The 17,670-nt window shown below is 39.1% G+C and overlaps 4 protein-coding genes across 4 annotated transcripts; all 4 read right to left on the minus strand.

Moving 5' to 3' along the window:
* Window positions 1-713: 713 nt before the first annotated feature.
* Window positions 714-3,483, minus strand: BOB1 (HSP20-like chaperones superfamily protein). Its single transcript, XM_048117976.2, has 6 exons — window positions 3,022-3,483; window positions 2,221-2,393; window positions 2,044-2,092; window positions 1,757-1,923; window positions 1,033-1,116; window positions 714-949 (listed from the first exon to the last, which is right to left on the minus strand). Exons 1-6 carry the CDS (start codon window positions 3,386-3,388, stop codon window positions 911-913), a joined length of 879 nt encoding a protein of 292 aa, XP_047973933.1. The 5' UTR covers window positions 3,389-3,483; the 3' UTR covers window positions 714-910.
* Window positions 3,484-4,332: 849 nt separating this feature from the next.
* Window positions 4,333-6,414, minus strand: LOC125215815 (2-methylpropanoate--CoA ligase CCL4-like). Its single transcript, XM_048117376.2, has 2 exons — window positions 5,168-6,414; window positions 4,333-5,022 (listed from the first exon to the last, which is right to left on the minus strand). Exons 1-2 carry the CDS (start codon window positions 6,387-6,389, stop codon window positions 4,439-4,441), a joined length of 1,806 nt encoding a protein of 601 aa, XP_047973333.2. The 5' UTR covers window positions 6,390-6,414; the 3' UTR covers window positions 4,333-4,438.
* Window positions 6,415-9,984: 3,570 nt separating this feature from the next.
* On the minus strand, window positions 9,985-13,559 carry LOC125215795 (putative acyl-activating enzyme 4). Its single transcript, XM_048117345.2, has 2 exons — window positions 12,329-13,559; window positions 9,985-10,671 (listed from the first exon to the last, which is right to left on the minus strand). The coding sequence occupies exons 1-2, from the start codon at window positions 13,536-13,538 to the stop codon at window positions 10,088-10,090; spliced, it is 1,794 nt and encodes a 597-aa protein (XP_047973302.2). The 5' UTR covers window positions 13,539-13,559; the 3' UTR covers window positions 9,985-10,087.
* Window positions 13,560-15,157: 1,598 nt separating this feature from the next.
* On the minus strand, window positions 15,158-17,054 carry LOC125217126 (2-methylpropanoate--CoA ligase CCL4-like). The gene is made up of 2 exons (XM_048118955.2): window positions 15,830-17,054; window positions 15,158-15,740 (listed from the first exon to the last, which is right to left on the minus strand). The coding sequence occupies exons 1-2, from the start codon at window positions 17,052-17,054 to the stop codon at window positions 15,160-15,162; spliced, it is 1,806 nt and encodes a 601-aa protein (XP_047974912.1). The 3' UTR covers window positions 15,158-15,159.
* Window positions 17,055-17,670: the final 616 nt, after the last annotated feature.

Consider the following 17,670-nt stretch of genomic DNA (forward strand, 5'->3'; position numbering starts at 1 on the left):
GAGACTCGGAAAGTGGGACAGAGCGAGTATTTAACCATAAATATCTTAAAATAGCAATATGAAACATTTAATAGGCAAAGATAGTATTATTCAAAATGATTAATACTATTGTAATATTATTTGCATTAATTTTTTTGTTTTATGTATGTTTTGTTTAGTTATTATAAGTACAATAAAAAGTAATTTATGCAAATCCTTTTTGTTTAATCACGGTGACAAGTTAATAAAATATTTACAGAATATTCTTTTTCTTTGAGAATATTCATATTAGCGCAACATATGCAAATCTTTGAATAGAAACACTTGGCACTAAATCTGCGGCACCTAATAGTACTCTAGTCTCTAGCTATTTATTCCAAAAAAATTTACCGCTTTCTTAATTTCTATAGAATTTTATACTGTATAGTTTTATTTTATAATGTTAAGTGAAGAAAAAAAAAGAAAAGAAAGAAATCAGAAATAATTTTTTTTAATATTTAGTGATGAATCATCTTAGTTAACTCAATTAAAAAGAAAAATGGGTCATGACTGAATAGTGGAATAGAGGGAGGCAGGGAGCCCTTACAATTATGGGATTTGGCATAACTTTAGCATATCCAGACCATGAAGTTAGGAACTTAAAAAATTAAATCAATATTAGTAATATTTTGCTGATATTCTGTCTTTAGTAAATAGGAAATTCGATAAAGAGCTCAACGCCTCAACCACACTAATTAAATAAAATCTCCAATTTATAAAAGAGACGCTGATTTAGCCAATCTTGCAAAAAAAACAAAAGTATATATACGACTAGAGAAAGGCCATTCTTAGTCTGAGAAATTAGTTCTACAGAATGAAATCCAGAAATAATAACGGGGAAAGCAAAAGGCAAGTTTCACAAAATGGCATTATATGCTTGAAAGTTGTATCCTTAGTTGATCTTCGCCCTTGAGAAGTCCATTTCTGGGTGCTGCAACATAAACAATTTTTCAGTTAGTAAAAAGGTCGAGAGAACAAAACAAAGTCACAAAACAAAATAAACACAATGGTCACCTCTGCCATGAACTTCTTCAACAACTCTTGCTTCTGCATCTCATCACTTGTTGGGAGGCCCATTTGCTTCTGACGTTGGTCAAACTGAAGAAGGAATTTCAGGATGGGAAACAGTCAAATCACACATTCTAAGGAGATCTTGGACAAATGAGAAGCATAAGGATAATGGCCCAACAAAACACAACAAAAAAAGCTAACAAAAAAATTATCCCCACAGGCATTCAGCAATTATGAAAAATCAACTATAACATGGTGTGAAGAGGAGATTTGAGATCTCATGTGCCACAAACAGAGTTGCCCTCCATTTGGTTTGAAAAGAAGCATTGGAGGGATGCTGTTTCCTCAATAAGATGTTCTTCCTCATTCTCCATCATCAATTTCATTGTCTTAATTTTCAAACTTCATGCAATAAGTGCTTTGGCTTTATAGTATAGAGGAAAGAAGTCCAATAGTTGCTTACTTTTCTTTCTATCCTTATTCATACTAGTAGTATATTGTTTCATAAAAGGTTGCATCTAAGAAGTCTTATTCATCAGTAGGCCAGAGCGAAATAAGTGTACCATGGACTGAAGAATCTAAATTATATCAGAGCAGAGATAACTAATCAAGCAAAGACATAAGCCTTTGGACAGATGCAAGCACCAACAATGGAAATAGATTTAACATCGACTATATACACCAAAGAACCAGGAGAAAGGAATCAAGGGAATTGCTCGAGTCTTACCATCATTTTTTCCACAGTAGAACGAGTCTCCGGATCCAGATCACCTAATTTGCTGTTTTCCGGTTCTACCTTCTGAGTATCAATCTCGGGCTCACCCTTCGCCAAATACTTCCACCATTCCATGTGGTCTTGTTTGGTAAGCAGAATGGAGACAGTTTTTTGGTCCTCTGAACATTTGAATAATAAATTCAGCAATAACATATGGTTTCCATGAAAAAGGCTTAAAAAGTAGTAGGATGAAATAAAAACAACATCTTATGTCTAATTGCAAAGTTCAATAAACGTACCTAAACTCCAAAAACAGTCATCAACCTTGACAGAATTGAATAGTTCAGCCTGCAGATACAAATAACTTAGTGAGAACTTATAGTACACTGACCAAAACAAAAGGCATCATATACAATGGAAATAGCAGAGGTCCCATGTGGATGAATTAAGACAAAGAAAGAGTCTTGCACACTCACATCAATAACTGGCGGCTGGCCTTTGACCCCAACTTTCAGATGTTTCTTCTTGATTTCACACACAATAAATCTTGATTTCGTTCCAGGTGGCACAGGAACATAAATGTTAACCTCTTGTAGAGACTGACCCCAAGAGTATGTATCCATATCAAGACCGTTCAACTTGTTAGGAGCTGCTTAGAGACAATTACCAGTTAGAACATATTCCCTCAACAACAATATAGTCATCTGAATATCATAACAGTGGCAAAGAGGGAAAAAAAGTTCAAATTTCAGCACCCAAACAGAAGAGTGCACATCATCATATTGTAACACTAAAACATCGTGTACTGAATTTGATAAAAAAACTGAATCATGTGGCATTATTTTTCTAGATTTCGAAAGATACAATAGATCCAATGAACCCAAAGTTCAGCTTATCTCGCATTACAATTAGTATCCTTTTGTGACCTGTGATCAGTACAGAATTGTACTTTACAACTAAAAGTGTCTCTTTTAACATCTTTATAGGAAATAAAAATTCAGTCTTGAAAAAAAAAATCCCAGTTGCTTGTTTTAGATACAGGGATAATGCAACCCTCAAACAAGATTCAATTTTAATACTACTACAAAGCAGCAAAAGAAATTTAGTACGCAAATAAAGCACACATTTTTTCCAATCAAATTGAATTCTCATAAGTATGAACGCCAAACTCATAATTGCATAAACACTACATCTAATTCAATAACATTTAAATAATATCACCATAAATAAAACTAAAAGACAAAAAGGAAGGAACAATAAAGATCAATGAGGCATACCTCGAGGCCCCTTAGTCTCTTCTTCAGGTTTACTTTGTGCTTCCTTATTCACCACGGCCTCCTCTTTCACCTTCACAATCTCTTCCTTCTTCACCGGGGCAGGGGCCGGGGCCGCCTTCTTCTCTGCTTCCTTCTTTTTCCTCTCCTCCCCCTCCAACTTATCCTTCACCATCCTCACCACCGCATTGATATCCCTCGTCAGCGAATCGCTCTTGAACAGATCGCTCTCCCTCGCGACGAACTCAAACGCCTTCTCCAGAAACCCCAACGGATCAGAGGGGTCGAGGGCAGCGTTAAAAGGCTTCGCCACCGAAGACGACGACGGCTTCTTGTGATCTTGCTCTTCGTATTCGGAGAGAATCGCCATTGATTAACTGGTTGCTGGAGAAAAAATAGGAGCTTTAGGGTTTTTTATGAAGTTGAACAAAGATTTAGGGATTTTAGAGAGCTAATTTGATTATGATTGATACATTGTGTGTTGTTTATATAGACCGTGGATGAGAGAATTCCAGAAGACCTTGTATATGGTAACAATTGCCAGGAGGTCCTTCAAGTTTTATAGAATTACATTGAATCTAATTCGGTGAATTTTTCAAGGATTCGTAGATTAATTAGCAAGATATATAATGATATATATGGAAAAGATTCAATCTTTTAGTCAACAAAATAGTGAATGGTAATATTTCATTCGTCACGCTTTCCATCTAATAAAATTGCAAGGAGGTCCTTGAAGTTTTATAGAACTACATTGAATCCAATTCGGTGAAATTTTCAAGGAATCGTAGATTGATTAGTAAGATATATACAGTGTAAAGGAAAGATTCAATCTTTTAGTCAACAAAATTAGTGAATGGTAATATTTTATTCATCACGCTTTCCATCTAATAAAATTTCCTATAATCTAAAACATAGTACTAGTTGGCTATTTCACAATATTATGTCATAATCTTTATAACCAATTTTAAATTTCAAAACTATACTAATAATTTACTAGTAACGATAGCCACTAAAATTTCACAATACTAATAATTCATTCATCACTTTCCATCTAATAAAATTTCCTATAATATAAAACAGATTTGGCTATTTTACAATATTATTTCATAATCTTTATAACCTTTTTCACATTCCAAAATTATAACTTCCTTGGTGTCTTTACTTGTCACTAATTTTCTTTTAAGTTCACCCGTCAATATTTATCACAGTTACTTTAAAATATTTTTTGTAATAGATCTCACATTTCACTAATTCATTTTTACTCGGAGTATTTTATAAAACTAGTATTGTTATCATGTAAAAGTATAATTCACATTTTTGAACTTATTTTCTATTTCACATTTTTTAAAACAAGTGTTAGTCTATAATGGTGAATTGGAGGGAATACAAAGAAAGTAACAATAGCTACTAATTAAAGTATTCAGATTTGTTTTGCCATATCTCGGAGTAAAAATTTCTGGACTTTTCCAGTAGACGTCTTGGGCAGGTCCGGCAAGAACACCACCAACCTAGGCACCATGAAAAGCGGCATCCTCTCCTTACAGAATTCCCTTATCTCCTTCTCTGATGGCTTCTCGTGAGCCTCCTTCAAGCTCACGAACGCACACGGCGTTTCACCCCAGTACTTACACGGCCGTGCCACCACAGCTGCCTCATGCACGGCTGAGTGACTGTAGAGAATGGCCTCCACTTCAATGCTGCTAATATTCTCTCCGCCGCAGATGATGACATCCTTGGACCTATCCTTCACCTCCAAGTATCCATCTTCATGCATCACGCCCATGTCTCCTGTCCAAAACCATCCATTCTCCTTCATACACCGCGATGTTCCCTCTTTATCATTCAAATATCCCAACATCAATGTGCCTCCTCTCAGCACCACCTCCCCAATCGTCTTGCCGTCGCGACCCAAGCTCTCGCCAGTGTATGGGTCCACCACATCCACTTCGGCAGAGCAAATAGATCCCACTCCTTGCCTTGCCTTCAACCTCGCTCTCTCCGACCCTATTAATAGTTACAATAGGGAGATGATATTTATACAAATTGAAAAACTCGAGAAATCTTAAATTTTGGTCAAATTTGAAGAAAAATCACTGTATGCATATATAACCCGAAATCTGTATATACATGTTGTCCAGAGAGTATTTACCTGGCAAATGGTCCCATTCTTTCTTCCAAGTGCACATCACAGCATGGCCTCCCGTCTCAGTCAGTCCGTACCCATGACTCACAATGAACCCCAACGACTCAGCCCGCTCAAGCAACGCCGCAGGCGGTGGCGCTCCGCCTGTTAAGACATGGACTGGAGCGGTCAATGCGCTCCCTGTGTAGTTGCTCAGCATATTGAGCACCACCGGCGCGCCGCCCATGTGCGTCACTCCGTACTCCTCCAGAGCCTGGTAAACAGACGGGGCATCCACGCGGCGGAGGCACACGTTGACGCCTCCCACCGCCGCCAAACCCCATGGAAAACTCCACCCGTTGCAGTGAAACATCGGCACTGTCCACAGGTACACCGCCTGCTCAGGCACGCAGCACTGGAACAGCATGTTGACCGACTGCAGGAAAGCGCTACGGTGGCTGTGCACCACCCCCTTGGGCGCGGCAGTCGTGCCGGAGGTGTAGTTCAGCGCGATCGGGTCCCACTCGCTGCGGGGCCGGACCCACTCGAACGCCGCGTCACCGTTTTCCACCATGATCTCGTAATCATGATCAAACGAATTTTCGGTATAGCTATATTCTTGGTCTTCGATGAGGACTAATATCGGGCGGGGAAGATGCGGCGGAAGCAGCGAAACAGCTTCCCAGACAAGAGATGCGAACTGTGAGTCGACGAACACGAGCTTGGAGTCGCAGTGGCGGAGCAAGTTGGAGATGTTGTTGGCGTCGAGGCGGGTGTTGATGGTGTTGAGGACGGCGCCGGCCATGGGAACGGCGAAGTGGAGCTCGCACGTGGCGGGGATGTTGGGGGCCACCACTGATACGACGTCGCCGCGGGTGATGCCTAGGGCGGCGATGGAGGATGCGAGTTTGAGGCATCTGGTGCGGGTCTCGGACCACGTGCGAGTGATGTCTTTGTGGATAATGGAAGGGCAGTCGCCGTAGATGACGGCGGCTCTTTCAAGGAAGTGCATAGGAGTTTGATTGTTTGTTGCTGATGTTGGTTGTACGTTTCCGAGTTTTGGAGGAGATGAGTTGTTGGAGAGGTGAGGCGGTGTTATTGAAGCATGGATTGTACGTTGTTTCCGTGGGTGTATTGATTGAGGCGGTTGCTGCCATGGAAGAAGCTCAAGAAACGGTGTGAATTGTTGGAAGGATGGAGAAGAAGAATAGTGTCTTGAGTTAAGGTGTGTGTGCACAAGAGTATTCATTATTTATGCAGACACGTTAGTTCGTTGGTGAGAGAGGAGGGTATATATAATTCGTGATTGAGCAGATGGAATTCATAGGGTCGAACACAGTGAGTTAGACCATAGCTGTTGGGGGAAGGTAGAGGTTGCGTGACCGCCATTGCTATTAATGAATGAACAAAGAACATAAGTGAACCTCAACCTCAAAGGATTGGTCAACCATTTGTTCGTCATCGCATAGGCTACATGGCGCATATCCTTAATTAGATACATGGGTGGTGTGACATAGTACATGCAATTAGATGTAATCCACAATGCATATCGGCTCTTTGCTTTGTTCAATACAGTGTATTTTGAAGCATGCAAATATGTGAGAAACAGTTGTAAGATTATAAAATGGTAGTACTCCATATTTATCAACATGCACAAACTATTATGAATATTGTGTTGTGGTTGGATAAAGTCCACCCCTCCACGTCAAATTTGAAATTCAATTAGAGATCAGTGATTAATTCAGTAATAATGATAACAATAACAATAATAATTTGTAAGATATATATTCAACCTATCATGGAGTCAATGACGGACCCAGGTGGGGTCGGCCGACCCCATCGGCGGTCCGTCAATACCTCCGAGAACCTCACAAAATCACCCGTCGACCCAGCACTGCATCAGTTTCGACCCCACACTTTGGCTGCTTCGTGTCCACGGAAGAGAAATGAGGAAGAGAATTTGAAGAAAAAAGATTTGGAGAGAGGTAAATAGTCTCATCAAAGAGAAAAAGCTTCATGAGAAAATTGAAAAAGAAGAAAGTTGCAGAAGTTCAAAAAGACGAAGAAGAAAGTGACGCACCACCGTAAATTTGTTTGAGTAAACCTAGGGAATTTTTTAATACAAATTTATTTTATTTCTTTCTTTTAATTGTAAACTTAAATAGTACTATTCTGAAGCACTTTTAATATGTGTTTGCTGTTTGTTTGATTTAATTAATATTTTATTAATAGTACAAGTAAATTGAAAATGTGTAAAATATTAAAAATAATTGTCATTTAGTATGATTCAATAATTTGATTTAATTTGACTTGTATTTTTTTTAGTTACACAACAATAATATTCGTAAAATTACAAATAAAATTAAATTATTGTATGATGTGTTTTTTTATATTTTCAAAAATAGGGATACTAGCATTATTTAATTAGCGTGCTTAACAAAAATAATGCAATACTTTAATTTTATTAATATATATAATAATTATTTAAATATTATATTATGTATTATTAATTATTTTTCAACCCCACGAGTTCGATTTTCTGGATTCATCATTGCATGGAGTCATGGGAAGGATATATGTTACGGGAAAAACATTACTCTATCCGTTGACTACCAATAGTAGTAGTAGATGATATGACTTCCATCTTCCAAGATAAATTGGCACCACGACTTGTTTTGCTAGGTAAGGAGTTATTGAATAGACGAAACTATATTTAGTGCAAGCTATGCAAGTAGCTTGGGCAAACTACAAATAGCAGGGTAAGCTCTTGCTATATATAGACCATGCTTTATTATTCAGCTACCGCAAGGCAGTGCGCAACACTGTATTTGTTTAATTCCGTCCAACTAAATATGATTTTTTAAATTTTGGCATAAGATTTTATGTGTTAATTATTTTGTGAATTAAGGTAGAAAAAAGTAAGATATATAAAAGTTGAAATTATATTGTTTCTATTTTAGAAAATATTCTATTTTTAATTGGATAACCTAAAAAGAAAATATTTAATTTTTAAAGGGACAAATGCATTATTAGTTTTATTATAATTTATAATTTCAAAATTAACAAAAATTACAGACTATATGATCGAAACAAGATCGGAATCCGTTAATCAATCTGTGTTAGTACCAAGGAATTGGAGTTGTAGATTTTGGAATTGAAGCTTTCAACTCTATATTTAATTTTTAAAATCACAAAAATATTTGAATTTAAAATTAAATTACTTCAATTTTAATTTCTCAATTCTGCAATTAGATTTTAAAATAATGATTAAATTATATAAATACACTGTATACCCACACAAAATATGCAAATTTCACGCACTAATAATAATAATAATAATAATAATAATAATAATAATAATAATAATAATAATAATAATAATAATAATAATAATAATAATAATAATACGCATTTAATTCACACACACGTAGTACTACACACCTCATCAATGTCGAAATTTGGGCCTGAAGAAATCTAGTGAAAGACCAATTTAGCGCGATTAATTACGTATCTGATAAATCTTCTCATCTTTTTTTAGTCCGCCGATTAATGCTTTAATCATTTGCGTATATCAATTTCTTTAAATAAAATGACACAGAAATAATACTTCTACGATAAATGCGAGTTTTTTTTTTAAACTTTTCTCCACAATAACCTAATTAATACTGTTAATATTATTATTGAGAATGTATGTGAATAATTGAATATGGAGAGTATATATCGGGCTATCACCGCTCATACAGTTTGGGTCGGAGGGATGGTTTTTGTTTTCCTTTGATTTATGATGAATTCTGTCCAATTGAATCCAATAGGGTTCAATCAATTATAAATGCAAAACGAAAATAGAAAAAGAATGGAGAATATTTTTATATCATTAGTTAATTGGATATATCTCATTATAATATGTTTGGACTACTAATTTTTTTTTTGGTGAGAATTATGATTGAACATTATTAATTGCAGAAGACTCAGAGATTGAAGAAACATGAATAAGGTTGTAACTTCAGCTATAATTCAGTTCCATTAAATTTGACGTCTGTAAATATACTCCAGTTTGATAACCATTATCTATATTATATCTATCATACAATAATAAAATAAATTAATTTTTCCATTCAGAAGATACATTACACCTAATTTTTGTTAAAATTCATAGTAGTATATTAGTCCAATATATGCCAAAATAAATGACTTATCACTTTTTCAGGCCATCCACAATTTTTCTTTTTTTTTTTTTGTTTTTTTAAATCAGGCCATCCACAGTTGCAAGTCCATATCCAGTCCATCTCTAAGAGCGTCCACTATAGGAGAGCTGCGGCTCGTGGCTCTCCCGTGGCCCAGTCACAGCTCCCTATAGTGAATTTCATGGGCGGGCGTGGCGGGGGGGGGTCGCTCACGAGAGCGCCACTTGCGTGGCCAGGCCGCGGCGCTGTTAAACATGGGCGTTGGGCATGGACATGTCCACTATAGTGTAAAACATGGGCGTTGGTGGCCCGACCAACTATAGTGGACACCCTAAGTACCTCTAACTACGTCACCAGCCTATATCTAAGCCCCTTCTCAGTCTATCTAACTTTCTCTATAATTCATTTTAATTATTGGTGGCACGAAATAAGTACATATTTGTCATTTTGATCCGTCCAAAAAATAATGTCCACATTTATTTTTTCTATTTTAAATAAATGGACCTCATTTTCCACTAAATCATTATATGCACATTTTATAATAAAATCAATATATAAAGTAGGACCTAAATTCCAGTAACTTTTCTAACCTATTTTTCTTCACATTTTTTAAAACTCACACCGAGTCAAAGTGGGAGTTTAAATTGTGTATGGATACAATACAAAATAACAAAAATAAAATAAATTGAGGAAAAAGTACATAGAAGAAAGCATCATTCATTTCTATAGTACACTAAAATAGTAAGGGTAATCAATAAAATTATCAGATTTGTTTAGCCATATCTCGGAGTAAGAATTTCTGGACTTTTCCGGTAGACGTCTTGGGCAGCTCGGGCAAGAACACCACCAACCTAGGCACCATGAAAAGTGGCATCCTCTTCTTACAGCATTCCCTTATCTCCTTCTCCGTTGGCTTCTCGTGAGCCTCCTTCAAGCTCACGAACGCACACGGCGTTTCGCCCCAGTACTTACATGGCCGAGCCACCACAGCCGCCTCATGCACGGCGGGGTGACTGTAGAGAGCGGCCTCCACCTCAATGCTGCTGACATTCTCTCCGCCGCAGATGATGATATCTTTGGACCTATCCTTGACTTCCAAGTAGCCGTCTTCATGCATCACGCCCATGTCTCCTGTCCAAAACCACCCATTCTCTTTCATGCACTGCGATGTTCCCTCTTCATCATTCAGATATCCCAACATCAATGTGCCGCCTCTCAGCACCACCTCCCCAATCGTCTTGCTGTCGCGGGCCACGCTCCTGCCGGTGTATGGGTCCACCACGTCCACTTCGGCAGAGCAAATAGATCCCACTCCTTGTCTTGCCTTTAGTCTTGCTCTCTCCGGCCCTGTTAGTAGTTATAATAGGGGGATGGCATTACTTATTGCAGTATTACTCCGTCCGTCCCACAAAGATTGTCTCACTTTGACCGACACGAGTTTTAAGAAATGTAATGAAAAGTGAGTTGAAAAAGTTAGTGGGATGTGGGTCCTACTTTTATATATTAGTTTTATACTACCTCCGTCCACCAAAATTTGTCCCATTTTTCCATTTCCTTCCATCCCCCAAAATCATTTCACTTTTACCATTTTTGGTAGTGGAACTCATATTCCATTAACTCATTCCTACTCACATTTTATTATAAAACTAATATATAAAAATAGGACTCACAATCCACTAACTTTTTCAACTCACTTTCCATTACAATTCTTAAAACTCGTGCCGGGTCAAAGTGGGACAAATTTTGGTGGACGGAGGTAGTAATAAAATGTGAGTAAGAATAAGTTACTGGAATATGGGATCCACTGCCAAAAATAGTAAAAAGTGAAATGAGACAAATTTTGTGGGAATGACGGAAATAGAAAAATGGGACAATCTTTGTGGGACTGTAAATGGATAAATTGATGTAGTAGCAACTTTATTTGATACTGGTTCTGTTATATTTTGTGGAAAACATTCATATCGAGTGGACACAAATAAATACGTAATACTCCATGTTTCAATAAATTAAATTGGTATTTGAATGTTTTACCTTAATTCCTATATTTTGACTTTTTTTTACATTCTCGCCATTCACAAAGAGTTATACTTTTGCTGTTAATTGCATACGACCATTAATCTCTATTGAATTAATATTTCTCCATCCAAAACGCATCTACCATTAAAACCGGTACCTTGTCTCCATCCACACAAACACGACAAAGATCGCATACAATGGAGAAAATATATTTTGATTTTTCACAATTTTGATAATAGCAAGAAAAATCATGATGCTTTTTCATTGTTCTTTGTTGCAACAAAAAAAACTACTTCCTTCGGTGGTAATTTTTTTTGGATAGCATTAAAATAATTGAGTCATTTTTCTTCTCTTTTTTTTCTTTAGCAAAATTTTTTTCCTCTCTTATACTAAACTCACTCTTTCTCTCTCATATTACATTTTAATCTTTAACATATTAATTTTTAAAATTCTATGCCCAAAAGAAATGCTTGGAACAGAGTAACAGAGGAAATACATGCATGTGAACATCACTGACAATAAATTAAACATTGTTGTTTGTTATACGCATAGAAACATAATTTTTTAATATGAACTAAGAAAAAAAATAAAAACTTTAAAATTGGGTGATATACCAAAATTTGTTTACTTTTTTTTTAAAAAAATGATCCCATTTTTATACTACTCCTATATATATATAAGTAAATGGTTAAATTTGATAACTGTTTATAAGTAGGACTCCCTCCGTTCCATAGTATTAGAGTCATTTTATCATTTTGGTACGTTCCATAGTTATAGAGTCATTTTCCATTTTAGTAAAAATCAACACATTTTTTCACACCTACTTTACTCTCTCTTACTTTTTTCTCTCTTCATCTCTCTACCTTTTTCATTTTCCACTTTATTCTTCATTTACTTAACTCACCTAACACAATTTTTCTTAATCTCCGTGCTGAAAGGAAACGTCTCCATTACTATGGAGCTGTGGGAATACTGATACACGACAAACCTGACAGGTGGTCCCATTCTTGTTTCCACGTGCACATCACAGCAAGGCCTCCCGTCTCAGTCAACCCGTAGCCGTGAGTCACAATAAACCCCAACGACTCAGCCTGCTCTAGCACCACCGTAGGCGGAGGCGCTCCGCCAGTCAAGACATGGACAGGAGCTGTCAACGTGTTCCCGGCGTAACTGCTCAACATATTGAGCACCACCGGCGCGGCGCACATGTGCGTCACTCCATACTCCTCCAGAGCCTGGTGAATAGACGGCGCATCCACGCGGCGGAGGCACACGTTGACGCCTCCCACCGCCGCCATTCCCCATGCGAAGCTCCACCCGTTGGAGTGGAACATCGGCACCGTCCAAAGAAACACCGGCCGCTGTGGCATGCAGCACTGCAAGATTGTGTTCACCGACTGCAGAAACGCGCTGCGATGGCTGTGCACCACCCCCTTGGGCGCGGCAGTCGTGCCGGAGGTGTAGTTCAGCGCGATCGGGTCCCACTCGCTGCGGGGCCGGACCCACTCGAACGCCGCGTCACCGTTTTCCACCATGGTTTCGTAATCATGATCAAACGAATTGTCACTGTAGATATATTCTTGGTCTTCGATGAGAACTAATATAGGGCGGCGAAGATGCGGCGGAAGCAGCGACACAGCTTCCCAGACAAGAGATGCGAACTGTGAGTCGACGAACACGAGCTTGGAGTCGCAGTGGCGGAGCAAGTTGGAGATGCTGTTGGTGTCGAGGCGGGTGTTGATGGTGTTGAGGACGGCGCCGGCCATGGGAACGGCGAAGTGGAGCTCGCACGTGGCGGGGATGTTGGGGGCCACCACTGATACGACGTCGCCGCGGGTGATGCCTAGGGCGGCGATGGAGGATGCGAGTTTGAGGCATCTGGTGCGGGTCTCGGACCACGTGCGAGTGATGTCTTTGTGGATAATGGAAGGGCAGTTGCCGTAGATGACCACGGCTCTATCAAGAAAGTGCATAGGACTCAGAGAAGTTTGATTGTTTGCAGCTGATGTTGATTTTACGTTGCCGAGTTTTTGAGGAGATGGGTTGTTGTTGGAGAGGTGAGGCGGTGTTATTGAAGCATGGATTGTACGCTGTTTGAGTGGCCGCGGCGGGCATGGAATAAACGGCATGAATTGGTGGAAGGATGGAGAAGAAGAAAATTGCCTCAAGTTAAGGGGTGTGTGCGCGAGAGTATTCATGATTTATGAACACAATTTAGTTCGTTGGTGAGAGTATATATAATGTACGTTATGTGTCATATATAAGCTTTCCCCACATTTATTGAACTAATTATTCCAGAAGCAAGTTTGTCGAACCTCTCGTCCATAGCTCATGGATTGTTTTCGGGAAAAAAAACAAGAGCTACTAATACTTAAACATGTTGTGTTCGAGTTAATTCATACCACACTTTGTTTGACTAAATATTTGAACTGATTTGTGAAATACTCCCCCGTCCTACAAGAATATGCACTTTTTTTTTAGTCTGTCCCATAAGAATATGCATTTTCTAATTTTGAAAAGTTTTTCTTTCTAATGAGTACTTTATTTACTTTTTCTCTCTACATCTATCTTTCGTCGGGGACGGAGGGAGTATTGAAACTTGACTAGATTCAGTTCAATTCAAGCTGATACAAATAGCTTGTACAACCTACAAATAGTTGGGCAAGCTGTTGGTGTATATAGATCATGCCGTGTTATTACTTATTCACCTAGCGATTAGCTGGCCATCGGGGTAATTATGGCATTATGTGAAAGGGTGAATAATACGCTTCTATCATCGTTATTGATCATCGCCGTCGGAACATGATTGGCAGTAACCATTTGCAAATGCCCTTATATTTACGATAAAATAATTTGAAAAATCAAAATTAACCGAAATAAATAAGATTCTTAATTTAATATTGTATATTGTCTTTCAAGAATCATGTGTGTAGTAGATTTTAAAATATCATTTATGCTTACATGTTATTAAAAGATGTTGCGCGATATTCGTGCATGCATACTCCATCGGCCCTCAAACAAAAAATAGTCTTCAATATTGGAGATAAATTGATCCTAATACGCAGTTGATAAAATATGTAAAAAAAACAGAAAAAATTTGGGGGGGGGGGGGGGGTTCACATAATCACATCATTATTAGTACTTAGTTAATTTAATTATGACTAATGTGTTGTGAAAGGTTTTCAAAAGTAGAGTTTGGACTATAATTTTGATATATGAACGAAAATCTATAAAAATATATTTAAAAAAAAAACAGAGAGTATTAAGCAAATGGTGCGCTATTATATAAAAGGACGTAGCTTTCAATTTTAGAGGCTCTCTTGTAATTAAATCTCTAGGACGCCTAAATCTTAAAAAATATAATCCACACTTTACTAGTATTATTTAGCAGAATCCTACGGAATAGATTCTATGTACTTTTTTACTTTTATTTTCCAACAATTTGTATTATTTATTTTATTTGTATTTTTCAAACCTGATTTAAAATTAAATAATATTCTACTGTTACTTATAGGGAGTATTAAATTAAGTACTACGAAATGGAGTAATAAAACTAAGTCATACCTTTCCCAAACTATGACTAACTTTTGAGACAATTTGTGTGTTATGCATTATTTGATGGAAATAATGAAGGACTTGTCAAAATTCATTCGCCTAAAAAATGATTTAAACAGCTACCTATATATATTACATTTCATTCTTCTAAGTTCTAATAAGAGACAATTTTACAATAGTTCACATTGATATTGCATAATATATATCATTTAAAGAAAATTACTTGAGAATAACAAAGTAAATTAAAGGTAGGCACTAAAGAATTTAGATTTGTTTAGCCATATCCCGTAGCAAAAATTTCTGTATTTTTCCGGTAGATGTCTTGGGCAGCTCCGGCATGAACACAACCGACCTGGGCACCATGAAAAGCGGCATCCTCTCCTTACAGAACTCCCTTATCTCCTTCTCCGTTGGCTTCTTCTCCGCTTTCAAGCTCACAAATGCACACGCCGTTTCCCCCCAGTGCTTACACGGCCGTGCCACCACAGCCGCCTCATGCACGGCAGAGTGAGTGTAAAGAACGGACTCAACCTCCACGCTGCTGACATTCTCTCCACCGCATATGATTATATCTTTGGACCTATCCTTGACTTCCAAGTAGCCGTCTTCATGCATCACGCCCATGTCTCCTGTCCAAAACCACCCATTCTCCTTCATGCACCGCGATGTTCCCTCTTCATCGTTTAGATAGCCCGACATCAATGTGCCGCCTCTCAGCACCACCTCCCCAATCGTCTTGCCGTCTCGAGCCACGCTCTTTCCAGTGTATGAGTCCACCACGTCCACTTCAGTGGTGCAAATAGATCCCACTCCTTGTCTTGCCTTCAGCCTCGCTCTCTCCGACCCTGTCAGTAGATATAATAGGGACATGTTACTATCATAGAGAACATTCACACTATTAGAGTATATACTAACATGTGTTCCTATTATATACCTTTCAAATGGTCCCATTCTTGCTTCCACGTGCACATCACAACAAGGCCACCTGTCTCAGTCAGCCCGTACCCTTGAGTCAAAATGAACCCCAACGACTCGGCCCGCCCAAGGACCGCCGCAGGCGGCGGCGCTCCGCCGGTCAAGACATGCACAGGAGCGGCCAACGTCTTCCCGGTGTAACAGCTCAACATATTGAGCACCACCGGAGCGGCGCACATGTGCGTCGCTCCATGCTCCTCCAGAGCCTGGTAAATAGACGGCGCATCCACACGGCGGAGGCAGACGTTGACGCCTCCCACCGCCGCCAAACCCCATGCAAAGCTCCATCCGTTGCAGTGGAACATCGGCACCGTCCACAGGTACACGGGCTGCCGCGGCACGGACCACTCGAACAGCGTGTTGACCGATTGTAGAAATGCGCTCCGGTGGCTGTGCACCACCCCCTTCGGCGCGTAAGTCGTGCCGGAGGTGTAGTTCAGCGCGATCGGGTCCCACTCGCTGCGGGGCCGGACCCACTCGAACGCCGCGTCACCGTTTTCCACCATGATCTCGTAATCATGATCAAACGAATTGTCGATATAGCTATATTCTTGGTCTTCGATGAGGACTAATATCGGGCGGGGAAGATGAGGCGGAAGCAGCGTTATAGCTTCCCAGACAAGAGATGCAAACTGTGAGTCGACGAACACGAGCTTGGAGTCGCAGTGGCGGAGCAAGTTGGAGATGTTGTTGGAGTCGAGGCGGGTGTTTATGGTGTTGAGGACGGCTCCGGCCATGGGAACTGCGAAGTGGAGCTCGCACATGGCGGGGACGTTGGGGGCCACCACTGATACGACGTCGCCACGGGTGATGCCTAGGGCGGCGATGGAGGATGCGAGTTTGAGGCATCTGGTGCGGGTGTCGGACCAGGTGCGAGTGATGTCTTTGTAGAGAATGGAAGGGCAGTCGCCGTAAACGACAGCGGCTCTTTCAAGAAATTGCATTGGAGTCAGAGAAGTTATATTGTTTGCAATTGCAGCTGATGTTGGTTGTACGTTGGCGAGTTGTGGAGAGAGAGGAGTTGAGTTGATGGAGAGGTGAGGTGGTGATAATGAAGCATTGATTGTACTAGTACGTTGTTTGAGTGGCCGCGGCGGGCATGGAAGAGATGGCATGAATTGGTGGAAGGATGGAGAGGAAGAATAGTTCCTCAAGTTGAGGTATGTGTGTGAGAGAGTATTCATGATTTGTGCAGACGCTTTAGTTCGTTGGTGTGAAGTGTAGAGGGTATATTAGTACTATATATACTGTATATGAAATGATGATGCTCCTCCAAATGATAGATTTAGGAAACAAAAGAGTTAGACACATTACAGAATCAAATGTGGGAAACAGATAGAATCAGACACAAAAAGAATTAAATCAAATGTAGGAAATAGATAGAATCAGTCAATCAGACACAAGGAAGAATTAAAGTAGCAGCTAAATCTGATAGGGATGGGGCCGTACGTCGCACCTGCCGCAGATCTAAACTCGGTATTCATGATATTGCTTCATAGTAGATCATGCGCTAGGCTTCATCTTGGTTACCAACACTACGTACCAACTCTCAACTCATTAATATGACTTCGATTTTATGTTATACTACGCACGAGTACTTTTAAAATACAAACAATTTCCTTTTTAGTCTGTCTTTTAAAATTATGGATTATCTAATGAGAAAATACTCCATTTTGCATAACTAAACACTACTAAATAATGTGGATCTAATTATCTACTAACACTAATTTCGGTAATTTTCCTCTTTTTTTCTCTTATTTTGACAATTATGAATTAAAATATGTGTCATTTCAAAAGTTC

The sequence above is a fragment of the Salvia hispanica genome, chromosome 3 (genome assembly GCF_029641045.1).
Source record: "Salvia hispanica isolate PSC_SH4W2 chromosome 3, Shi_PSC_v1, whole genome shotgun sequence".
Lineage (NCBI taxonomy): Eukaryota > Viridiplantae > Streptophyta > Magnoliopsida > Lamiales > Lamiaceae > Salvia > Salvia hispanica.